Source organism: Manis pentadactyla, chromosome 13, assembly GCF_030020395.1.
Source record: "Manis pentadactyla isolate mManPen7 chromosome 13, mManPen7.hap1, whole genome shotgun sequence".
Lineage (NCBI taxonomy): Eukaryota > Metazoa > Chordata > Mammalia > Pholidota > Manidae > Manis > Manis pentadactyla.
The window spans coordinates 99656574-99679880 of NC_080031.1; the positions used below are offsets into that span (position 1 = coordinate 99656574).

A 23307-nucleotide genomic window follows, 5' to 3' on the forward strand; every position below is an offset into this window, starting at 1 on the left:
TTTTAATTTGCATTTCTCTGATGACAAGCGATGTGGAGCATCTTTTCATGTGTCTTTTGGCCATCTGAATTTCTTCTTTAGAGAACTGTCTTTTCAGCTCCTCTGCCCATTTTTTAATTGGATTATTTGCTTTTTATTTGTTGAGGTGTGTGAACTCTTTATATATTTTGTATATCAGCCCTTTATCGGATCTGTCATTTATGAATATATTCTCCCATACTGTAGGATACCTTTTTGTTCTATTGATGGTGTCCTTTGCTGTACAGAAGCTTTTTAGCTTGATACAGTCCCACTTGTTCATTTTTGCTTTTGTTTCCCTTGCCCGGGGAGATATGTTCATGAAGAAGTCACTCATGTTTATGTCCATGAGATTTTTGCCTATGTTTTTTTCTAAGAGTTTTATGGTTTCACGACTTACATTCAGGTCTTTGATCCATTTCGAATTTACTTTTGTGTATGGGGTTAGACAGCGATCCAGTTTCATTCTCTGACATGTAGCTGTCCAGTTTTGCCAGCACCATCTGTTGAAGAGACTGTCATTTCCCCATTGTATGTCCATGGCTCCTTTATTGAATATTAATTGACCATATATGTTTGGAGTCTCTATTCTGTTCCATTGGTCTGTGGCTCTGTTCTTGTGCCAGTACCAAATTGTCTTGATTACTGTGACTTTGTAGTAGAGCTTGAAGTTGGGGAGTGAGATCCCCCCCACTTTATTCTTCCTTCTCAGGATTGCTTTAGCTATTCAGCGTCTTTGGTGTTTCCATATGAATTTTTGAACTATTTGTTCCAGTTCATTGAAGAATGCTGTTGGTAATTTGCTAGGGATTGCATCAAATCTGTATATTGCTTTGGACAGGATGGCCATTTTGATGATAGTAATTTTTCCTAGCCAGGAGCATGGGATGAGTTTCCATTTGTTAGTGACCTCTTTAATTTCTCTTAAGAGTGTCTTACAGTTTTCAAGGTATAGGTCTTTCACTTCCTTGGTTAGGTTTATTCCTAGGTATTTTATTCTTTTTGATGCTATTGTGAATGGAATTGTTTTCCTGATTTCTCTTTCTGTTTGTTCATTGTTAGTGTATAGGAAAGCCACAGACTTCTGTGTGTTAATTTTGTATCCTGCAACTTTGCTGAATTCGGATATTAGTTCTAGTAGTTTTGGAGTGGAGTCTTTAGGGTTTTTTATGTACAATATCATGTCATCTGCAAATAGTGACAGTTTAACTTCTTCTTTACCAATCTGGATTCCTTGTATTTTTTTGTTTTGTCTAATTGCTGTGGCTAGGACCTCCAGTACTATGTTGAATAACAGTGGGGAGAGTGGGCATCCCTGTCTTGTTCCTGATCTCAGAGGAAAAGCTTTCAGCTTCTCACTGTTTAGTATGATGTTGGCTGTGGGTTTATCATAGATGGCCTTTATTATGTTGAGGTACTTGCCGTCTATACCCATTTTGTTGAGAGTTTTTGTCATGAATGGATGTTGAATTTTGTCAAATGCTCTTCCAGCATCTATGGAAATGATCATGTGGTTTTCGTCCTTCCTTTTGTTGATGGTGGATGATATTGATGGATTTTTGAGTGTTGTACCATCCTTGCATCCCTGGGATGAATCCCACTTGGTCATGGTGTACGATGGTTTTGATGTATTTTTGAATTCGGTTTGCTAATATTTTGTTGAGTATTTTTGCATCTATGTTCATCAGGGATATTGGTCTGTAGTTTTCTGTTTTGGTGGGGTCTTTGCCTGGTTTTGGTATTAGGGTGATGTTAGCTTCATAGAATGAGTTTGGGAGTATCCCCTCCTCCTCTATTTTTTGGAAAACTTTCAGGAGAATGGGTGTTATGTCTTCCCTGTATGTCTGATAAAATTCCGAGGTAAATCCATCTGGCCCGGGGGTTTTGTTCTTGGGTAGTTTTTTGATTACCGCTTCAATTTCGTTGCTGGTAATTGGTCTCTTTAGATTTTCTGTTTCTCTCTGGGTCAGTCTTGGAAGGTTGTATTTTTCTAGGAAGTTGTCCATTTCTTCTAGGTTTTCCAGCTTGTTAGCATATAGGTTTTCATAGTATTCTCTAATAATTTTTTGTATTTCTTTGGGGTCCGTCGTGATTTTTCTTTTCTCTTTTCTGATTCTGTTGATGTGTGTTGATTCTCTTTTTCTCTTAATAACTTTGGCTAGAGGCTTATCTATTTTGCTTATTTTCTCAAAGAACCAGCTCTTGGTTTCATTGATTTTTTTCTATTGTTGTATTCTTCTCAATTTTATTTATTTCTTCTCTGATCTTTATTATGTCCCTCCTTCTGCTGACCTTAGGCCTAATTTGTTCTTCTTTTTCCAGTTTCGATAATTGTGACATTAGACTATTCATTTGGGATTGTTCTTCTTTAAATATGCCTGGATTGCTATATACTTTCCTCTTAAGACTGCTTTTGCTACGTCCCACAGTAGTTGGGGCTTTGTGTTGTTGTCATTTGTTTCCATATATTGCTGGATCTCCATTTTAATTTGGTCGTTGATCCATTGATTATTTAGGAGCATGTTGTTAAGCCTCCATGTGTTTGTGAGCCTTTTTGTTTTCTCTGTAGAATTTATTTCTAGTTTTATACCTTTGTCGTCTGAAAAGTTGGTTGGTAGGATTTCAGTCTTTTTGAATTTACTGAGGCTCTTTTTGTGGCCTAGTACGCGGTCTATTCTGGAGAATGTTCCATGTGCACTTGAGAAGAATGTGTATCCTGTTGCTTTTGGATGTAGAGTTCTATAGATGTCTGTTAGGTCCATCTGTTCTAGTGTGTTGTTCAGTTGCTGGTAATTGGTCTGTTCATATTTTGTTTTGTCTTGGGTCTGTCTTGGAAGGTTGTATTTTTCTAGAAAGTTGTCCATTTCTTCTAGGTTATCCAGTTATTTAGCATATAATTTTTCATAGTATTCTCTAATAATTCTTTGTATTTCTATGGTGTCTGTAGTGATTTTTCCTTTCTCATTTCTGATTTTGTTTATGTAAGTCTGGCTGGGGTGTGTATATTTTGTTTATTTTCTCAAAGAACCAGCTCCTGCTTTCATTGATTCTTTCTATTTTATTCTTCTCAATTTTGTTTATTTCTGTTCTGATCTTTATTGTCTCTCGTCTTACTGACTTTGGGCCTCATTTGTTCTTCTTTGTCTTGTTTCATTAATTGTAAGTTGAGATTGTCTTGCTTTTCTGAGGTAAGCTTGTATTGCAGTATACTTCCTCTTAGCATGGCCGTTGCTGTATCCCACAGATTTTGTGGTGTTATTGTTGTCATTGTCTTCATAAATTGCTTGATCTCTGTTTTTATTTGGTCATAGATCCATTGATTACTTAGGAGCATGTTGTTAAGCCTCCATATGTTTGTGGGCTTTTTTGTGTTCTTTGCCTAATTTATTTCTAGTTCATACCTTTATGGTGTGAGAATCTGGTTGGTGCAATTTCAGTCTTCTTGAATTTACTGAGGCTCTTTTTGTGGCCTAGTATATGATCTATTCTTGAAAATGTTCTATAGGCACTTGAGAAGAATGTGTATCCTGCTGCTTTTGGTGGGGTGTTCTGTAGACGTCTGTTAGGTCCATCTATTCTAATGTGTTGTTCAGTGCCTCTGTCTCCTTGCTTATTTTCTCTCTGCTTGATCTGTCCTTTGAAGTGAGTGGTGTGTTGAAGTCTCCTAAAATGAATGCATTGCATTCTATTTGCCCCTTTAATTCTGTTAGAATTTGTTTTACATATGTAGGTGTACCTTTGTTGGGTCAATAGATATTTATAATGCTTATATCTTGTTGGACTGACCGCCTTATCATCATGTAATGTCCTTTTTTGTCTCTTGTTACTTTGCTTTGAAGTCTGTTTTGTCTGATACAAGTATTGCAACTCCTGGTTTTTTCTCACTATTAGTTGTATGAAATACCTTTTTTTATCCCTTTACTTTTAGTCTGTGTCTGTCTTTGGGTTTGAAGTGAGTCTCTTGTAGGCAGCATATAGACGGGTCTTGTTTTTTTTTTTTTATCTATTCAGTGACTCTGTGTCTTTTGATTGGTGCATTCAGACCATTTACATTTAGGGTGATTATCGATAGGTATGTACTTACTGCCTTTGCAGGCTTTAGATTCGTGGTTACCAAAGGTTCAAGGGTAACTAACTTCTGTACTATCTAACAGTCTAATCTAACTCACTTTGTATACCATAACAAACACAATCTAAAGGGTTTTTTTTTCCTCCTTTCTCTTCCTCCATTCTTCATATATTAAGTATCATATTCTGTACTCTTTGTCTATGTGTTGCCTGACTTTGGGGTGGTTGATTTGATTTTCGATCTGCTTAGTAATGAGTTGGTCTACTTCCTTTAGTGTGCTTTTATTTCTTCTGGTGATAGCTATTTAGCCTTAGGAACACTTCCATCTGTAGCAGTCCCTCTAAACTAAACTGTAGAGATGGTTTGTGGGAGGTAAATCCTCTCAGCTTTTGCTTATCTGGAAATTGTTTAATCCCTCCTTCAAATTTAAATGAATATCTTGCGGGAAAAGTATTCTTGGTTCAAGGCCCTTCTGCTTCATTGCATTAAATACATCATGCCACTCCCTTCTGGCCTGTATGGGTTCTGCTGAGAAGTCTGATGATAGCCTGATGGGTTTTCCTTTGTATGTAATCTTTTTTCTCTCTCTGGCTGCTTTTCATACTCAGTCTTTATCCTTCATCTTTGCCATTTTAATTATTATATGTCTTGGTGTTGTCTTCCTTGGGTCCCTTGTATTGGGAGATCGGAGAGAGTATCTCCCCAGATTGGGGAAGTTTTCAGCAATTACCTCCTCAAAGACATTTTTATCTGTTTTTCTCTTTCTTCTTCTTCTGGTACCCCTATAATGTGAATATTATTCCGTTTGGATTGATCACACAGTTCTCTTAATGTTCTTTCATTCCTAGAGATCCTTTTTTTCTCTGTGCCTCAGCTTCTTTGTAGTCCTAATTTCTATTTCACTTACCATCTCCTCTGCTTCATCTAATCTGCTTTTAAATCCCTCCATTGTGTATGTTTCATTTCAGATACTGTATTCTTGAACATTTGTATGTCATTCCTAAATTCCTCCCTGAGTTCTTGAATATTTTTCTGTAGCTCCATGAACATGTTTATAATTTTTATTTTGAAATCTCTTTCAGGAAGATCGATGAGTTCAGTTTCACTTGGCCATCTTTCTTGTGTTTGTGGGATTTTGATTTGAACCAGGTTCTTTTGATGTTTCATATTTGTAGGTGGTGCTCTGTAGTGCCCAGAAGCTCTCCTCTCTGGATCTGTGCAGTCCCTGCAGTGATGGCGGAGGTCACAGGGGAGCGGGTCTGGTGCCCTTTTCCTTGAGGTGTGTTGGTTTCCCCAGGTGTAGACAGTCTACTGCAGCTTTCTTTCCTGTTCCTCTTTCAGGATTTAACGTACGTGTTGTATTTTCATATTATATGTGGTTTTGGGAGGAGGTTTGGTTTCTTTCTCTCCTTTCACACTGCTGTCTTTCTGTTTAGGCAGTATTTGTCTTAAGATTTCTTTAAAGGCTTTTCAAGTTCTGAGTTTCAGATTATTATTCCATTTTCGGTAAACTGAGTGTCTTGCAAGTGCATGTCCTTGAGCAAAAGTAGGACTTAAGTTTATTGAGAGCAATCCATTGATTGTTCAATACTAAGTCTCAATCATTAGAACAACCATCTTTTCTGTACAAAGTGTCACTTTTAGAGCACACAAGTAGTATTTATTGGTCTATGAAAATAGTTCAGTTAAAATTATTGAGTTTGCTAGCGTCTACATGATCTTAGGAACTATAGTTGATTGATGAGAATATTCTTTAATAGTCTTGTTTCAAGAGATCTTACAAGCTTTTTTGAATCTTGAAAGCAGAGAATTACCCAGTCAGATAAAACTGATGGTCTCTTAGGGTGTTGTCATTATTAAGGGACAGGTAATGAGGGTTTTTAATATTAAGAGATTCTTTTATTTATCTCAGCAATTGTGTAGTGAAATTGAGGACATAGATGTTATCTTCCTTGGTACAGCTTGAAGGAGTTGTATGTAAGAAGAAGGAAAAATACATACAGAGATGTGAGTGTATGTATGTATGTGTATATATGGTCTGTGTGTGTGTGTGTGTATTTATTTTTCATTGTGAATCTTGGCAAAGCAATTTTAAGGAAAATAATGATGTATTTTATCCCTGGCAAAAGGATATTGAGCCTAAGCTGTCAGGTTCTTGAGGCATAATTTTCTCCCTGGTAACTGACTAGATAGAGTCAGATTGAAGGAGATGAAAATTGGTCTTCTGTCCTGTGCACATGTTGACAGGTTTACACTGATGTACCCACATCTAATATAGGCAGCCTGGAGATAGATGTTAAAAGGCAGATGTGATCAGTAGAAAGCATCTGTCAGTGACTGTTTTAAATAGGGTTTGAGAAGTAGACAGGAGGCAGAGTGGAGTTGAAGTTTGCTAAGTTCATGATGTGAAGACTTGAAACTTAAGCTTTGAGGAACATTGTGTGGGTGTTGACAGAGATTGCATTTTAATTTGTCTGGTCTTGTTAGTGTGGTTTTAATCTGGTTGGGATCATGAGTTGATTTTATATATGGACTCTTGTCATTTTTCTCCTGTGAAAAATTAAAAGTATTCCTACCCTGGAATGTTAGTGTGGGTTTCAAAAAGTGTTAATGATGTTGAGGAAGAGTGATAGCAGAGAAACATTTAACATTTTGAAGAAGGTTAAAGTTAATTAGGTTTTCAGGTTAGTATAATCATTTTCTTCATTAAACCTAACAAGATGAGCTGATTTTTCTCATACTCTTGGTTTGAGTTCTGTCTTCTCATTTGTTATCTTGCCTTTTTCCCTTGCCATCTTGGTAGATTTTTCATCCTGTTTTCTCTTTTATTTTTGAGGATGCCTCTTTTCCTGTGATCCCCTGATGGCTGGGTCTGTTGTTAGAAGCACTCCCACTCCAACTCCTGCCCTTCATATGTTCCTGTGAACCATGATATAATTTAAAACTTGTTCATTATTGACCCCCATTCCTCTGTTCTTACCATTTAATCCATTTACTCTTGCTCCTCATTTAACTTGAGCAGAAAAAGCAAAATATAAATTCCAGAAAATCATTAACTGTTTGTCATCTAGATATTTTATGTCTTAAAGTTGTCTGTCTAACTTAACACCGTAAGTCTCTAGGGTGGAGGCTGTATTTTCTTTGACTTGGAATGTGTCAAGGATGCTGTCTGCTTCTGGATCACTGTCCTTGTGTGAGCATATGCTGCTTTGCAGAGCCAGCATGGAAGTGAGGAAAGAAGAATGAAGTTATTAAATTCTAATGTTTCCTGTCATTTTGAAATTGCTCCTCTTTTTTTAAAGTCTATCTTGTTAAATTCACAAAAACAAATAATACTAAGCAGCACAATAATACTTTTATGTTTGAGTGGGTAATGTTACTTCCTTAATATATTTGTACAGTGTAGTTTAGGAAGATTATCTTAGGTCTTGAAATTTTGACTTTGGCATAACTTCAGCCGTGATGTTGCAGTACCATGGTTTCCACAAGTTAATTTCTTAAGCAAGTGATTCCAAGTTGAAATGCATGTTATGCATTTATTTGAATGTGTAATCAGGAAGTAAGTGCTTCTCTTTGGAGTGTTTCTGAATAGCAGCAGGGCACACTTGAATTAGTAAGGAAAATGAGAACATGAATATGTGTGGTACTCTATTTTGACTTTTCTTCTTATTTTAAATCCATTTTGTTGACTGGAAAAAAGTAGAAATTTCAAAGCTCCTGTCCTTATCCCATGGAATAGGAGAAGGGTGTAGGTTGAGAGTTTACTATGTACTCTCTAAATTGATTTAGATGGGCTTATAGTATTTAAATAACATGATATTAAATGTTTATTTCCTGTGTTTATTTTCAAAAGATAGACAGTTTTGTGGATTAAAAAGTTCTCTTAAAGCATCTGTCAGGAATTTTTTGAGTCATTGTCAGTTTTTCTGTGATTATAGAGATGTATCTAGGAGTCTGTTGTTGGAAAGGTGGAGGTGGAGAGGATTAAGTGTTTTATTGAAGTTCATCCTCATGTCACAGGGCAGGTGGGTTCTGTCAGCTACATACCATTATTTGGTTGCTTCCCATAAGAACTGTGTTATGAAATCTGTTTTTCTTTGCAACTGTATTGCCAGTTTACCTTCATTGGTAAGTGTGGAAAGTGTCTTATTTTATTACCAGATCATGGAAAGTGAATTAAAAAATTTGGGGCAGGGGGAGTATAAGGGGCAGGAAACAGGACAGGTTGGGAAATGGGTGTTAATTTTTGGTTATCTTGAAATTAGCAAATAATTTTAAGTGTTGGTCCTGTCCATTTATTACTTTGTAAAATGGAAGTTGGTGGAATCATAAATAAGAACAGTTATATATTACTTCTGAGTGAGATCCTTCAATTGATATATTTAAGATAATTTGATATAAAGTAGATTTATCAGTATAACTAAAGCACTAAAAAAGTAAGTTTTAAGACTTAGGACTCCTGTGATAAGGAAGTTTTAGGTACAAGAACCCAGAGCTGATATTTTTTACTTTCTAATATGTAAAAAAGATGCCAGGTTGGTCAGCACAGGGCAGTTTATAACAGACTTAACTGTGTCGTGCCTGCCCTTTTTTTTTTTTCCCTTCCTCTGGCTAATTTTTGAGTAGAATCAAAAACTTACTTTGAACAAAAGTTAATTTTCTGCAGGGAACATGTTTTTGATAGTAAGAGCAAAAAGAAGAAAATAAAATTAGCCTGGTAAAATAGTTATGTTACCCAGAGATGAAACCAGTGGTTAACATTTTGGTCTGCACCCTTACATTTGTTTTCTGTGAACATACTCACGTGGGTAGAAATGTGTTTTGCTTGATAATATCATTTACTTTTTAAACTTAATGGTTCCTGAACATCATTTTAGTATCATTAAGTATTCTTCCTACATACAACAGAATTTTTAACGGCTGAGTAATATATTCTATAAAGTAATATGATTTAAGGAGGTTATTTTGAACCAGAAAACCAAAGATTTCTCTGAATAGTGTTATGGCCAGAGTTTTATTCAATATTCAAAAATTTTAAGGGATTATGATAAATAGGGCAGTTTTTTATTTAAAGACTGAAGGTTGCCATTGTTCACTAGTATAGTATGAAATATTTGAGAATTAGGAAGAATTTTGAGACATTTAAAATCATTTTGTTACAAAGAGAACAAAGTGATCTGAGCAGGCAAATCAGTGGTGAAGAGGAGGAATCAGAATTCCTCCACAAATGGCTATGAATTTGATCCTGGCATGAGTAAATAATTAAACATGTTTAAGATGGTAAATGGCTTTTAGCTCTTTTTGTGGAAACTTGTTATTTTGACACATGGCTGTGTTTGCTTGTCCTCAAAAGCATATTCAGGTGGATGTCTGAAAATATCTTTCTCTGTTGGATTTGGCAGCTTGATACAATAGGCTTTCACAAAATTTTATTTGAGAAGTGTCTACCTAGGATCTTTATAATAGTTGAACTTCCACAGCAACTAAACACAAATAATAACAAAAATAAGGGGCACTGCAGGTGACTCTCATATTTTACCACTTGTCTTAACCATATTTTGCTAGCATGACTTTATTTTAACAATGTTAATAAACGGTTGCTGTGTGAACAGTGATCATGGTCTGAATAGTTTTAAGAATTGGAGAAAGTAGATAGGGAAGTGGAAGGGACATGGAAGTATTTGTTGAGCTTTGCATTTATTACCTCATTTAATTTTCAGAACAACCCAGTGTGGTGGGAAATGGTACTCTCAATTTACAGAAGAGAAAACAGAGGTAGAGATGAAGCAGCCCAAATTCACAACAGCTGCCAAATAAGCTGGGCTTTAGACGCAGTTCCAGTACTTTGTCTATGGCAGTGTTCTGGGAAAGTAGTTTGTTTAGTGATTAACATTACTTCGGAACAGTCTTTGTTTTAGGAGCAACATATTAGAATATCTTCTACTTCTTAAGCACAGGTTAAAAAAAGCCCAAGCCTTTTTCTTTATTTTTGGTCTTTCTCATCCCCCCCGCCGCCTCCCTTCCCAAACCTGTCCTATCCCTATGACTATAAAAGTTGGATTGCTTTGAAGGGAACTTACTCAAGATACTTGATGCTTCAGAAAAGCTTTCATCTGGCCCTGTTCTAATGTAGAACTATGGTTTTTTGGTTTAATTCTTTTACAATTGCCCATCATCCTTGTTTTGAACTCTTGAGGAATTTAACCTTTTATCTTCAGCTTAGTTAGGGGAACACATCGGGGAATGGGCATGCTGACATCTGATTTTGTGGTAGATGGAACAGTAACAGATGGTTCTCTCAGTTTTGATCTCCTTGATATCTTAGCTAATACCAGGTGTAATGTAGATGATGGAGACTGTTGGGACAAGGCCAGAGGACCCATTTATGTTCTCAGCCTTTACTGCTGACCATGTGACCCTGGACAGAGGGCCTGTCTGCCTCAGTTTCCCCTTTGTGTACAAGTGTGCTTTTGAGAAGTCTTACAAGTATGCTACATAAACTAATTAACAGTTATATTTTACTGTTTTTAGAGAATTTTCAGTTTTGGTATTGACTTACTAAACATCTCAAGTCAGGCTTTGTGTTATGTTCCTTTTACAGAGAGAACTGTTCAGCTGAAGTTTGAGGACCTTGCTTTTAGCTTGTGGCTTATTTACATATTTGTTCATAGTTTCGTGAGTAGAGAAACTGAACATTTTAATCCATCATACTGTATGTTTCTGATATATTTTTCATTGTTTACATCATATGTTAGCCATGAAGTTAAGGATTTGTTATTAATGGCTGTGAGCTGAAAGAGATTAGGATGAATGTAAATATATTTAACTCACTTTGCTTCTTCCTTCCAGTTCCACTTATTTGTGGTCATTTGACCTGATATTACTTTGGAATGATGTTAAGCTGACCGGGAAGGCATTAGATTAAGAGGAACCTGAGTGGGAGTGAGAATTCAGGGGAAGGTTATGTTGAAAAAAGAGATTGGGTGGGTAAAAAATTTAGAGATTAGCATAGAGAAGTTAAGTGACTAAAATTAAGTTTAAAAGTACGAGACTTTCCACTCTTCTGTTCGAATGTAAGCTAATCATTGAAGAGTTTATTCATTTAGTTGGACTAATTGACTTAAGTTCATCCTCTTTGGCCTAATTTGGGCCATTACTTCTGCCCACAGTTCTTTCATTTACCTCAGGTTAACTCCCTTTTTCATTTCCTATAGCAGTTGATTTAGACAGTTTTTCCACTTTCCTCAAGCCCTCATTTCCATTTCCACCCTGCTCAGTTTTTTTTACTGTGTCTGAGAAAATGAGATTCCTCAACTATCTGAGCTTCATTCTGCTTGCAAGCCTTGCTGCCTCTGCTTTCACTCTCATCTGAGAGTACAAGAACCTCCTTTTCCTCCTTTAATGGCTCTCCTCACTTCCTCCCTGGTCCTGAGCGTGTGTGTACCTGTAGGGGATCTAGAACCTTCATTCTTTAATTATGTGTCTAAAGTGTCTTTTTGCCTTCTCCTCGTCTCTCCGTCTGTAACTAATGCCAGTAGTGGTAATGGATGTTAATGGGCTTCTACTGAATGTTTGGTTTCCTTTCTGTAGCAACCCTTGGGGGTGCATGGTGGCAGTCCTCACTTTTTGCATGGTTTCAATATGCACAAATTCCAGTTACCACAGTTCAGTTAAATAACACCAGTCTCCTAATAGCATGGTTCAAAGTTTAGTTACCATGGTATATTAACTGAGTGATTGCATAAGTTACAGACTTTGCTAGCTCTTAAGTGTACAAATCACTACATGAGTAACAGATGTGTGTCAAGATCACTGACCAATCATGTCCCTTCTTCAAAATCTGTTAGTGGTTGGTAACCATGCAACTATGCAGTTTATGTCAAGTGTGTAGTTGTGTTGCTTCCTTGTCTCCCCATGATAAACCCATGTGAACCATTTTACAAAAAGGGATCATTAAAAAGGGAATTTGCTAACAAAGATGAAAGTGAAGCAAAGAAACAAAAAGTGATAAGGCCAAATTTTAAGTTTAAATATAATGTAAATGAAGTTGTAGAAGAAATAACTGACTGGACATGTTGACAAGCAGCTGTTTAAGAGACTAGATAAGCAGTCAGAGGAACTAAGTGAAGGCAAACTTAAATATGTAGTGTGGTGAAGAGGATGATGCCCGAGAGGTGTCCAAGTGATGCCATCAAACCCTCACATTAAAGGAACCCTTGAGAGGTATTTCATGACTTTGATAGTGCAGGGGATCAAGTACTGGAAATGGACCCAAATTTAGAAAGAAACACAACAGTATGCCAAGGGTTAGAAAAGATGAATGTGCTCCCTCTCCTAAGTCAAATTTTGAAGAACACAGGCATTGTTCAAAAAGTAGTTTTGAAAAGTTCTCTTACAAAGAAATAAAACACTTTAATTTTCAGAGTTCATAATGTTTTAAATTACAATGTATTAAATAAATATTAGTTATACTATTTTCCACCCAATTCCTTGTGCATTTATTATCAACAATAAAGGAGCTTTTAACCTTTTGACAAAGAATTTTAAAGGCACAGGACAATTTAAATTTTTCCTGTTGAGGATTAAGATCATTTTGTAGTGTTTCAGCTTGTATGGTCATTTTTACTGATCTGCACTTCTGTACAAAGGGAGGATTACCTGTATTATCTCTCTTGTACAACTGTGGAAACAAACCTGTTCACTGGTGAAGCTGCAGTTCCTGTTTGACTTTTAAGTTCATTTCATAATCTTCTCTCTTACATTATCCTGCTATCCCTACACAAAATAAAATAAAAACAAAAAAGTTTCTTCCTATGCTGCTGACCTTTCCTTCTGGGAGCAGGCCAAATTGTTGAAACCAGTCTTATTTCTAACTGGTTCTGTTACTTGCAGTCTATCTTTGCATCTCTCACCAAACTCTTCTTCCTCCTGCCCTCCATGCCAGCCACATGGCTTTCTTGGCCTTCCAGGAACATTCAGTATGCATTTGCCCTAGGGTCTAGTGTCTTTGAATTGATACTCCCTCTGCCTGGATGTTTTCTCTAGCCACATTGCTCCTCTGCTTCCTTTTGAAGACTTTCCTCATGTGGTACCTTTTCAACAAAGCTTGCCTTGATCTCCCCATTTTAAATTGCGTCCTGTATCCCAACTCTCCCTGTTGTTCTTTCTGTTTCTGTCCCTCCCTCCCCAAATACTTTTGTCTAACAAACTATATGATTAACTTTTTTGTGTTTATTATCTTGACCTCATTAGAATATCAGCTGCCTCCTGGAGCCAGGGATTTTTGTCTGGTTAGTTAAGTTCTGTCCCAAGTGTTTAGAATAGTGCCTGGCTCATAGAAGGTGCTCAGTAAACATTTACTGAAAGAAGGCATGTATATAAGGCTTCACATGAGCAACGTTGTGGTTATTACATTCACCCATATTATCAAGAACTGCCCGCCCCGCCCCCACCACACACACACCCCATTGCAGTCACTGTCCATCAGCGTAGTAAGATGCTGTAGAGTCACTACTTGTCTTCTCTGTGGTATGAAAGCATGTATATTCTTGAAAGTCATTGTTGAACAAATGAAAATGCATGAAACACAATGAAGACCTTTTCTCTCCTTTCTTACCTTGTTTAACCAAATAATAATTTCTACCAATCCTATATTGTCTCCTAGTGCAAGACAGTGAACTAAGCATTTTACATATTTTCTTAGTTGACCCTCACAACAAGGTATTCTCTTCATTTTACAGAAGAGGAAACAGGCTATGGAATCCAGTCACATAGCTGGTAAGTGGTGAAGCCAAAACGTAAGCTTGCCCTCAGCTCCAAGGCCTGTGCTCTTTCATGCCACTGCATTTGATATTCTTTTTTCTGTTTTTATTTATTGAGCCATGACTCATATATTATGGTATTCAACCTTTGAAAATGTTCAGTTCAGTGGTTTTTTAGTATTTACAAGACTATGCAGCCATCACTACTATGTAATCCAGAACATTTTCATTATTTCAGAAAGAAACCCTGTGCCTCTTAGCAGTCAGTCTTCACTCTTCCTGTCTGCCCCAGTCTTTTGAAATCACTGATCTGGTTTCTGTCTCAATGGATTACCTATTATAGACATTTCATATAAATGGAATAATATAATATGTGGCCTTTTGTGGCTACTTCTTTGACTTAGCATAATGCTTTTTGAAGGTTCACCCATGTTGTAGCATGTATTAGTACTTCATTCCTTTTTTTTCCTTCTTTAAATTTATTGTGTGGATATCACATTTTGTTTAACCATTCATTAGCTGATGGATGTTTGGATTGTTTCCGCATTTCAGCTATTGCAAATAGTGCTGCTGTGAACATTCATGTAAGTTTTTATGTACATATTTTTCAGTTCTCTTGGGTATCTACTTAGGAATGGAACTGCTGGATCATATGGTAATGCTACATTTAACCTTTTGAGGAACTGCTAGGCTGTTTTCCAAAGTGGTGGCACCATTTTATATTCCCACCATTGGGGCATGAGAGTTCTAATCCTCACCAACTTTATTATTAGCTGCCTGATTATAGCCATTCTAGTAGATATGAAGCAGTATCTCACTGTGATTTTGATTTGCAGTGTGCTTACAGCTGAGGTTGAGCATCTTCTCGTGTGCTTCTTTGCTGTTTATATGTATTTTTTTGGAGAGATGTCTACAATTCATTTGACTCTTTTAAATTGGACTATTTGTCTTTTTGTTGAATTTGTAAGAGTTCTTTATATATTATGGATACTTATCAAATAACATGGTTTTCAAAAATTTTCTCCCATCTGTTGGTTTTTTTCACTTTCTTGATATTGTCCATTGAAGCACAAAAATCTTAAATTTTGATAATGTCTAGTTGATCTACTTTTTCTTCTATTGATGTTTTTGGTTTCATAGCTAAGAAACCATTGCCTGATGAGAGGTCATGAAAGCTTACATCAATGTTTTCTTGTAAGCATTTTGTAATTGTAGCTCTTATATTTAGGTTTGATTTATTTTGAAAGAATGTGGTGTGAGGTAGGGGTCCAACTTCATTCTTATAAATAATGGATATCCAGTTGTTACAGCTCTATTTGTTGAAAATTGATTCATTGGATTCTCATTTTCTATTCCATTGACCTATGTGTATGCATTCAATTTTGTTGACAAGTTTTCTTTTGGAAATTATTGTTTTTGACAGTTCATCATTTTGGTTTGTTTTGTTTCTCTTGTCATAGTCTCCCTCCCCTTAACTCCTAAATCCAGTCTCAAGGGCTCCAGCTTAAAAAAATTTTTTTTTTCTTAAGGTATCATTGATATACACTCCTATGAAGGTCTCACATGAAAAACATTGTGGTTACTACATTCACCCATATTATCAAGTCCCTTCCATACTCCATTGAAGTCACTGTCCATCAGTGTAGTAAGATGCCACAGAGTCACTACTTGTCTTTTCTGTACTACACTATCTTCCCTGTGACTCCCCCAAGCACCATGTGTACTAATCATAATACCCCTCAATCCCCTTCTCCCCTCCTTCCCCACCCATCCTCCCCCACCCCTCCCATTTGGTAACCACTAGTCCCGTCTTGGAGTCTGTGAGTCTGCTGCTGCTGTTCCTTCAGTTTTGCTTCATGGTTATACTCCACAAATGAGTGAAATCATTTGGTACCTGTCTTTCTCCACCTGGCTTATTTCACTGAGCATAATATCCTCCAGTTCCATCCATGTTGTTGCAAGTGGTAGGATTTGGTTCTTTCTTATGGCTGAATAGTATTCCATTGTGTATATGTACCACTTCTTCTTTATCCATGGACACTTAGGTTGCTTCCATGTTTTAGCTATTGTAAATAGTGCTGCAAAAGAACATAGTGGTGCATATGTCTTTTTGAATCTGAGAGCTTGTTTTCTTTGAGTAAGTTCCTAGGAGTGCAATTTCTGAGTCAAATGGTATTTCTGTTTTTAGTTTTTTGAGGAACCTCCATATTGCTTTCCACAATGGTTGAACTAGTTTACATTCCTACCAGCAGTGTAGGAGGGTTCCCCTTTCTCTGCATCCTTGCCAGCATTTGTTGTTGCTTGTCTTTTCTATGTTGGCCATCCTAACTGGTGTGAGGTGATATCTCATTGTGGTTTTAATTTGCATTTCCCTGATAATTAGCGGTGTGGATCATCTTTTCATGTGCCTGTTGGCCATCTGAATTTCCTCTTTGGAGAAGTGTTTGTTCATATCCTCTGCCCATTTTTTAATCAGGTTGTTTTTTGGTTGTTGAGGCCTCCAGCTTTTTAAAAATCTTCCCCAGTTCATGTGCACTCATACAGCAGTCTGACCCTCTTTTCCATCTCAAGATAACCCTAGCTTGAAACCTTTAAATAATCTCTGATGACTTTCTCTTCTCTTACTTTTCATAATCAAAGGTTTTATCATTTGACCTTTGCCATTATAATTTATTACTGTTTTTTCCTGGGTTTTCACTGTGACTTTCTGACCTGTCTCTCTGATCAGGCCTATTGTATGTATATACTTTTTTTTTTTGTATCATTAATGTACAATTACTTAAACAACATTATGGTTACTAGTCTCCCCCTATTATCAAGTCCCCCCTATTTGACTTAGCATAATGCTTTTTGAAGGTTCACCCATGTTGTAGCATGTATTAGTACTTTATTCCTTTTTTTTCAAGTCCCCTCCACATACCCCATTACAGTCACTGTCCATCAGCGTAGTAAGATGCTATAGAATCACTACTTGTCTTCTCTGTATTATACAGCCCTCCCCGTGCCCCCCGCCCTACATTATGTCTGCTAATCGTAATGCCCCTTTTTCCCCCTTATCCGTCCCTTCTCACCCATCCTGCCCAGTTCTTTTCTTTCCCTTTGGTAACTCTTAGACCCTTCTTGGGTTCTGTGAGTCTGCTGCTGTTTTGTTCCTTCAGTTTTTTCTTTGTTCTTATACTCCACGGATGAGTGAAACCATTTGGTACTTGTCTTTCTCCACCTGGCTTATTTCACTGAGCATAATACCCTCTAGCTCCATCCATGTTGTTGCAAATGGTAGGATTTGTTTTCTTCTTATGGCTGAATAATGTTCCATTGTGTATGTATACGACATCTTCTTTATCCATTCATCTACTGATGGACACTTAGGTTGCTTCCATTTCTTGGCTATTGTAAATAGTGCTGTGATAAACATAGGGGTGCATACTGATATGTCTTTCTGAAATTGGGCTCCTGCATTCTTAGGGTAAATTCCTAGGAGTAGAATTCCTGGGTCAAATGGTATTTCTATTTTGAGTGTTTTGAGGAACCTCCATTGTATGTATGTACTTTTGTTAGGTTAATCCTGTGTATTTCTGACTTTGACTTCCCTCTTTGGCTCAGGTGTTCTTTGTATTCTGTCCATGTCCTTTGCATTCCCATCTTTGGCTTCTGTACGCATCCCTTGCTTCCCAGTTAGGCTAGAGAACTTAGCCCCGAAATATATCTTCTTACTATGTTCATCACTTTGATTAGTGGTCTTAAGAGCATAAACATTGGAATTACAAACCCTGGCTCTACCATTTACTGTATTATATTAGGTATATATTACTCTAGTATGTAGTACCATAATTAAATACTAAGTGGCTGGGGTTGTTAGTTAACCTGTCTAAGCTTCAAGTTGTCTCATTTGTAAAGAAGGGCAAATACCACCTAGTTTAACTCTACTGCCAAAAAATCCTTCTTAGTCTTTGAGGGTAGAATCCATTTTAGTGTACCATGTCTTCCATAAAACTGTTGGCATTTTGCTTCTTCCCCAAGTTGGTCTAATTAGTGCTTCCTTTCCTCCCTTTAAGCCCTGTGGTACTTTGTGCTTTTCTTACAGCTTTTATATTAAAATGCCATGTACATTTCTCTTTTCTTGTTTACAAACCATTTGAAAACAATGACACCCTTGTTCAGTTTTGTATCCCTGGTAGTGGACTTGTTTTAGTGTCCAGCAAACTCTCAATAAAGAGGTGAAATTTAACTTATTGTTTAGGTTAATATCTTTTGTTTAATATCTCTTATTACTAGTACTATTTAATGGAAATATATTTTTATACAATGCTTTTGAGTCTTCTTTCGTGAGTAGTTTTTCCTATCTTCTCATTGCAACCTTGTCTGCAGGGCCATTGTAATTCTGATTGCATTGTAATACTCTCTAATTTGTGAGCCCTTTGAATACAAGTGCCTTGTCTTTATCAACTTTTAATTGTTTGCTTCTCTGTCTTCCCCCTTTCTTAAAACTCCATGAGAACATGGGATCTTTTCTTGCGTGTTCTATCACTGGTACCTAATGTATTCTTTGCTGTATAGTGGGTGCTCAAATAAGTATTTGTTGAATGAATAAATGACCAAACGAGGCCTGTATTTACTGTACAGTAAGATAGCTTTTTTAATGTTATATATCCACATAATAGTTGCCATATGTCTGTATCTTCCTATGTTTGTATCGTAGATCCAGGAAAAAGTTTTGACTATGAAATTCTTCATTTCTGACCTGACAGATAGTCAGAGCCTGTCTTTACTCTTAGTACCAAATCAGGGTATGGGTCTGAGAGTGCATCTAACTGCCCCACCACCAAGCTCATATTCTGCATCTGAATTTTCCAGCTTGGAGAAATTTGGTAGATCTCTTCAGAAGTAGCTAGGCTTTGAGAGTGAATATTTTTACATGTGTGGAAGAGATGAGAGAGTAAGTGGCCTTTCGGCTTTAATGTGAAGTGGACACATTCAGCAAGGGAGGGAGGAATTGCTTTTCCTGGAATTCAGATGTCACCATAAAGGCATTGTCAGTATTGGTGGACCAGCCCCAGCCCTCCAGTTGCTCCCAGCTATAAGAAAAGAGGGACAATAGGCACCCTATGTATAATAGAAATGAGTGACAAAAACTATGAGTTATTTTACAAGTTTCAGGAAATGTTATACATAAATTCTTAGCATTGTTGAATTCAGGATTGTATGAGCTGGATATTCCTAATAATGATAGTAAAATGTATATGTTTTTAGCTTCTTAAAAAATATGGATGTAATTGTTTATTATAGAAAATGTTTTTACAAGTATAGAATAATGTAAAGAGTCAGATTGTAATTTCATGTAACTATTATTTGCCTTTTGACTCCATTCTTTTTACTTAAGGACATAGATTATATGTCATTATTATTTCATCTTTTTTCTGCTCAGTAATTCATAAGCCTCAACAGTTTTTCATATATGTTACTGTTTGCATTATAGTGAATTGTAGGCTATACCATAATTTGTTAAACTAGATGCTTTTGTTGAGCATTTGAGATGTTGGCAGTGTTTTACCATGAGGAAAATGAGTCAGTGCCTGAACTCTGTTTTTTCACATACCAGTGCATCTGTGAGAGCTGTACACATTAGATGGGATGGTTAATGAAGTGTGGTGGTCCTGCATAATGGTTGCTGTATTTCTGTATTATTCTGTGGATGTGTGAGGGTAGATTGCATTAGATCCATTTTTTTCTCCCATTCAAATCTTGGATTCTTTTTCCTTAGGATACATATAAGGCTCCTTTTTAGAAATAAGTATTATTAGGTCATTAGAAATGAATATTTAAGGCTTTTGATAGTGCCAAATCACTCTCCAGATTCTGTGCTTTGACCAGCAACATGAGGGTGCTTCTCTTAGTGATAGCTATGAAACAAACAAAAGAAAAAATATATCAAAAATGAAAACCTTCAAATCAAATTCTGTGCATTAAATTCACAAAGTTTGGATTATTTTTATTTCTTAAAGTGTCGATCAGTTGTTGGGTTCAGTCCTGCTGAGTTTTTGTGTTCACTCTGGGAACCAGGTGACCTGATGAAGAGTGCTGCTGGTGAGTTTGCCGACGACCCCTGCTCTTCCGTGAAGCGCGGCAGCATGGTTCGTGCAGCTCGAGCTTTGCTCTCTGCTGTCACCCGGCTCCTTATTTTGGCTGACATGGCAGATGTCTACAAATTACTTGTTCAACTGAAAGTTGTAAGTACAGGCTTGTGTTTATAGTTGTTCTCTATCACAGTGAGGCTGCTGCTGGCCATACTTAGTTCAGCATAGGATTTGGTTTGGCTTTAAACTTGGTTTATCTAGTGGACGAGGATCACTTACTCCTCTATTCCAAGTGTACATCATGCTGGCCCTGCAGTGAGTCTGTGTCGTCTTGGTCTAATGAAGAACTTGTAGCAAAGGTATTGTTTTTTGACTCTTTCCCTTTTTCTGTAGTGAATAAACATTTCCTTATATCAGTAGAATTCCAGAGTTAAGAAACCAGGATATGTTAAATTGTATGCTTTTAGATAGAAGTCAGTATAGTGTTGTCTTTCTCACCTCTGACAAAGCTCCCCTGTAGCAGCTGCTCAGATGTTTGAGGGTCATGTAAACCCAAAAGAAAGTTTGGATTGCTAACTGAGTGGCTTTTAAAAGCAATAATAATTTCTAGATCTTCTTTATGTACAGACTTGTTTAGAATTTTTCTTTTTTGGGGGGTTATGTTTTATAGGTGGAAGATGGTATCTTGAAACTGAGGAATGCTGGCACTGAACAAGACTTAGGAATACAGTATAAAGCCCTGAAACCTGAAGTGGATAAGCTGAACATTATGGCAGCCAAAAGACAGCAGGTACAATTATGATTTGGGCATATAGTAAAGTTGTTTATATTATTATCTACAGGGGAAAATCCATTTTGCTTAAGTTTTCTGATGGTACCAGTACTTCCCTCTGCTAATGTGGTTCCATTAAAATATTTAATTTCCTAAGTTTCCTTTCAGTATTGTGTTGTTAATAAGGCTGTGATTAAGTTGCATTCATCTTATGTTCCTATTTTAAGTCTCTTGAAAATTTTACTTTAAATAGCTCAGCAATTTGCGATAACCTCTGGAGAAGTGATGGGCCCTTGTTATGTGTGTTCAGTGAGTGACCTGAGTTAGTGGTGGAGTTTCATTCAAATTTTTAAAAACCTTAAACCAGTTAAAACATGTTGGAATTACTTCTACATCAGAAACTATCTCACCCCTCCCTCTGCATTTTGTCACTTTTTAGCTATTTCTTATTAATCATTCTTAGTAGTTTCCATGGTGTTAGGAATTTGTGTTATGAGGCATGTGGATCAACGCTCTCACTTTTCCAAGCTTTGCTAGCCCTTTGGTGATTTTGCTGTTGGGATGGTTTTAAGTCTTCTCTGTGCCCATTTCTGTTGGATGCTGTGTGTTAGATGTGTGCTCTGCGGAAGGAATGTGCAGATCACCATTCAGCTTCTTACAGCAGCTTATACAGTCCTCGTTAAACTTATGCTTTTAGTTCTTATTTTGTAAAAAGCCCTGGAAAGATGAATTCTTATTATTAGTTAATAATAGTACCTGTATTAGTTAGGATCTTTTATGCTTCAGTTCACAGAAGACCCAGCTCCAAAACTGCTTGAAGAATGGGGTATTTATTTTTTACTAATTAAGGGTCTCAAGTTAGATTGACTTCAGGGTTGTTAAGCTTAAAGGCTTTGCAGTATCAAGTATCATCAAGGATCTAGGTTCTTAACATATTCCAGCTCTGCCATCTTCAGTGTGCCCTGTATGAGATGGCTGCAGATGCTCTAGGCATGACGTTTGCACACATCTGTATGTCTAGTAAGAAAAAAAAGACTGTTTCTTACATATGTCTCTCTTTATAAGCAAATGGTCTAGAAGCCACTAACAGATTTGCCCTAAATCTGAATTGTGTAACATGCTTATTCCTCACTAATCATTGTTAAGAGGAAAGCAGTTACTATGTCTGACTTATAGAGTAATGAAGATCTACCTTCTGGTCCATCTTTGGGGTAGCCTTCCCGAGGACAGGATCACCCAGGAGCTCTGACAGGTGCAAGGAAAATGGGATCAATACTGTAGATTAGATGTCCCAATATATGACAGCCTCAGTTTTGGAGTCTTCTTAGTAATTTTCATTTGGTTATATTTACATTAGTATAAAAACCACACAGGGATGAGAGAATTAAATTAAATAAAATTATGTAAAATATTTAACATAATGCCAGACACTAATTAGGCCCTCAGCAGTAGGTAATTGGTGAGTAGTAGTTATTGCTCATATTTCATGCTGTAAGATGTGATCAGACTGAATCTACACATATGATATCCTGGTTTTTCATTTCTAGTACTTAATATTATACATGATGACTTACCTATATTTGGTGTTACTGCCTGAGTAATTTAGTTAGTATAGGCTCAGTGTGCTTTTATCGTTTGTTCTTGTGTAGGCTTATGTCTCCATCACGTAAATCGTAAGTCATTTGTTTTCTTCTTGCTGGGGCTGATTGAATTCTAAGAATAATTTGTTGTCTAATAGTATAGTAATTCTATAAATAATGGCAAGCTGGCCATTTCACTTAATGTTTTATAAATTCTCATTTGAATATGTGAAATATTAGTTACATTAAAAAATAAAGTTTAGTGGGTAGTCCTACTGTCTTAAAACCTAGTGTGGTCTTGGTTTATGAAGACTCACTGTTATTTGAGGGAGCTGAGAACATTTAGATGGACACTACTACATATATCTGCAAAATGGTGAAATAAGCAAGTTGATGATAAAGCACCGTAATAGTTCAGAATTTTGTATGCCACTGAAGAAACTTACAACTCACTGGGAAGTTGAGCTGCCTGAGTTTTAATTATGTGTGCTACGAATCCATGGATATCCATGAATACAGGATCCTTGATGTATTAAAAGAAAAGTTAGTAATTTTCAGATATTTCCAAAATAAGATGTTGTAAAAATCTTGAAGTTATTAGTTAACATGCCAGCTGATCTTCTGCTCACCTGTCCGTATCTGTCTTCCACCTTTGCTCTTGGCTTCAGGAACCTGACCTGTCTGGATGCATCCAGGGGCACCTTTGTCCGCTGGTTCCTGGTTAGGTTTGGGCAGTGAGAGTAGTAGGAAATGGAGATCAGAGACTGAGGCTGAAGTTAGATTCTCCTGGCTCCCTCCCTGCTGGTTGCCCTGGGTGGCTAAAAGTCATAGCCCCTGTTGAGCGGTGTTCTCCCCACACCTTGCTTCCCTGGTTCTTCTGCCTCCCTGTGTCTCTTCAGGCCTAAGTGCCCTAAAACAGCCTGTGGTTTCCCTGCATGTTACCCATATCCTTGTAGCATGTTCCTAAACCATCTTCGAATTACTCAGTTTGATTGTACTGTTTTCTGCTGATGTCTTGAATGATACATGTACA

At 36.9% G+C, this 23307-nt stretch overlaps 1 protein-coding gene across 1 annotated transcript in view; it reads left to right on the plus strand.

The window, feature by feature from the left end:
• Positions 1-23307, plus strand: part of CTNNA1 (catenin alpha 1) — a 218260-nt gene that overhangs the window by 51026 nt on the left and 143927 nt on the right. The window contains exons 4-5 of the mRNA XM_036897096.2: positions 19909-20075; positions 20593-20712. Of these exons, the coding sequence (XP_036752991.1) occupies positions 19909-20075; positions 20593-20712 (287 nt within the window). The remainder of the gene's footprint in view (positions 1-19908; positions 20076-20592; positions 20713-23307) is intronic.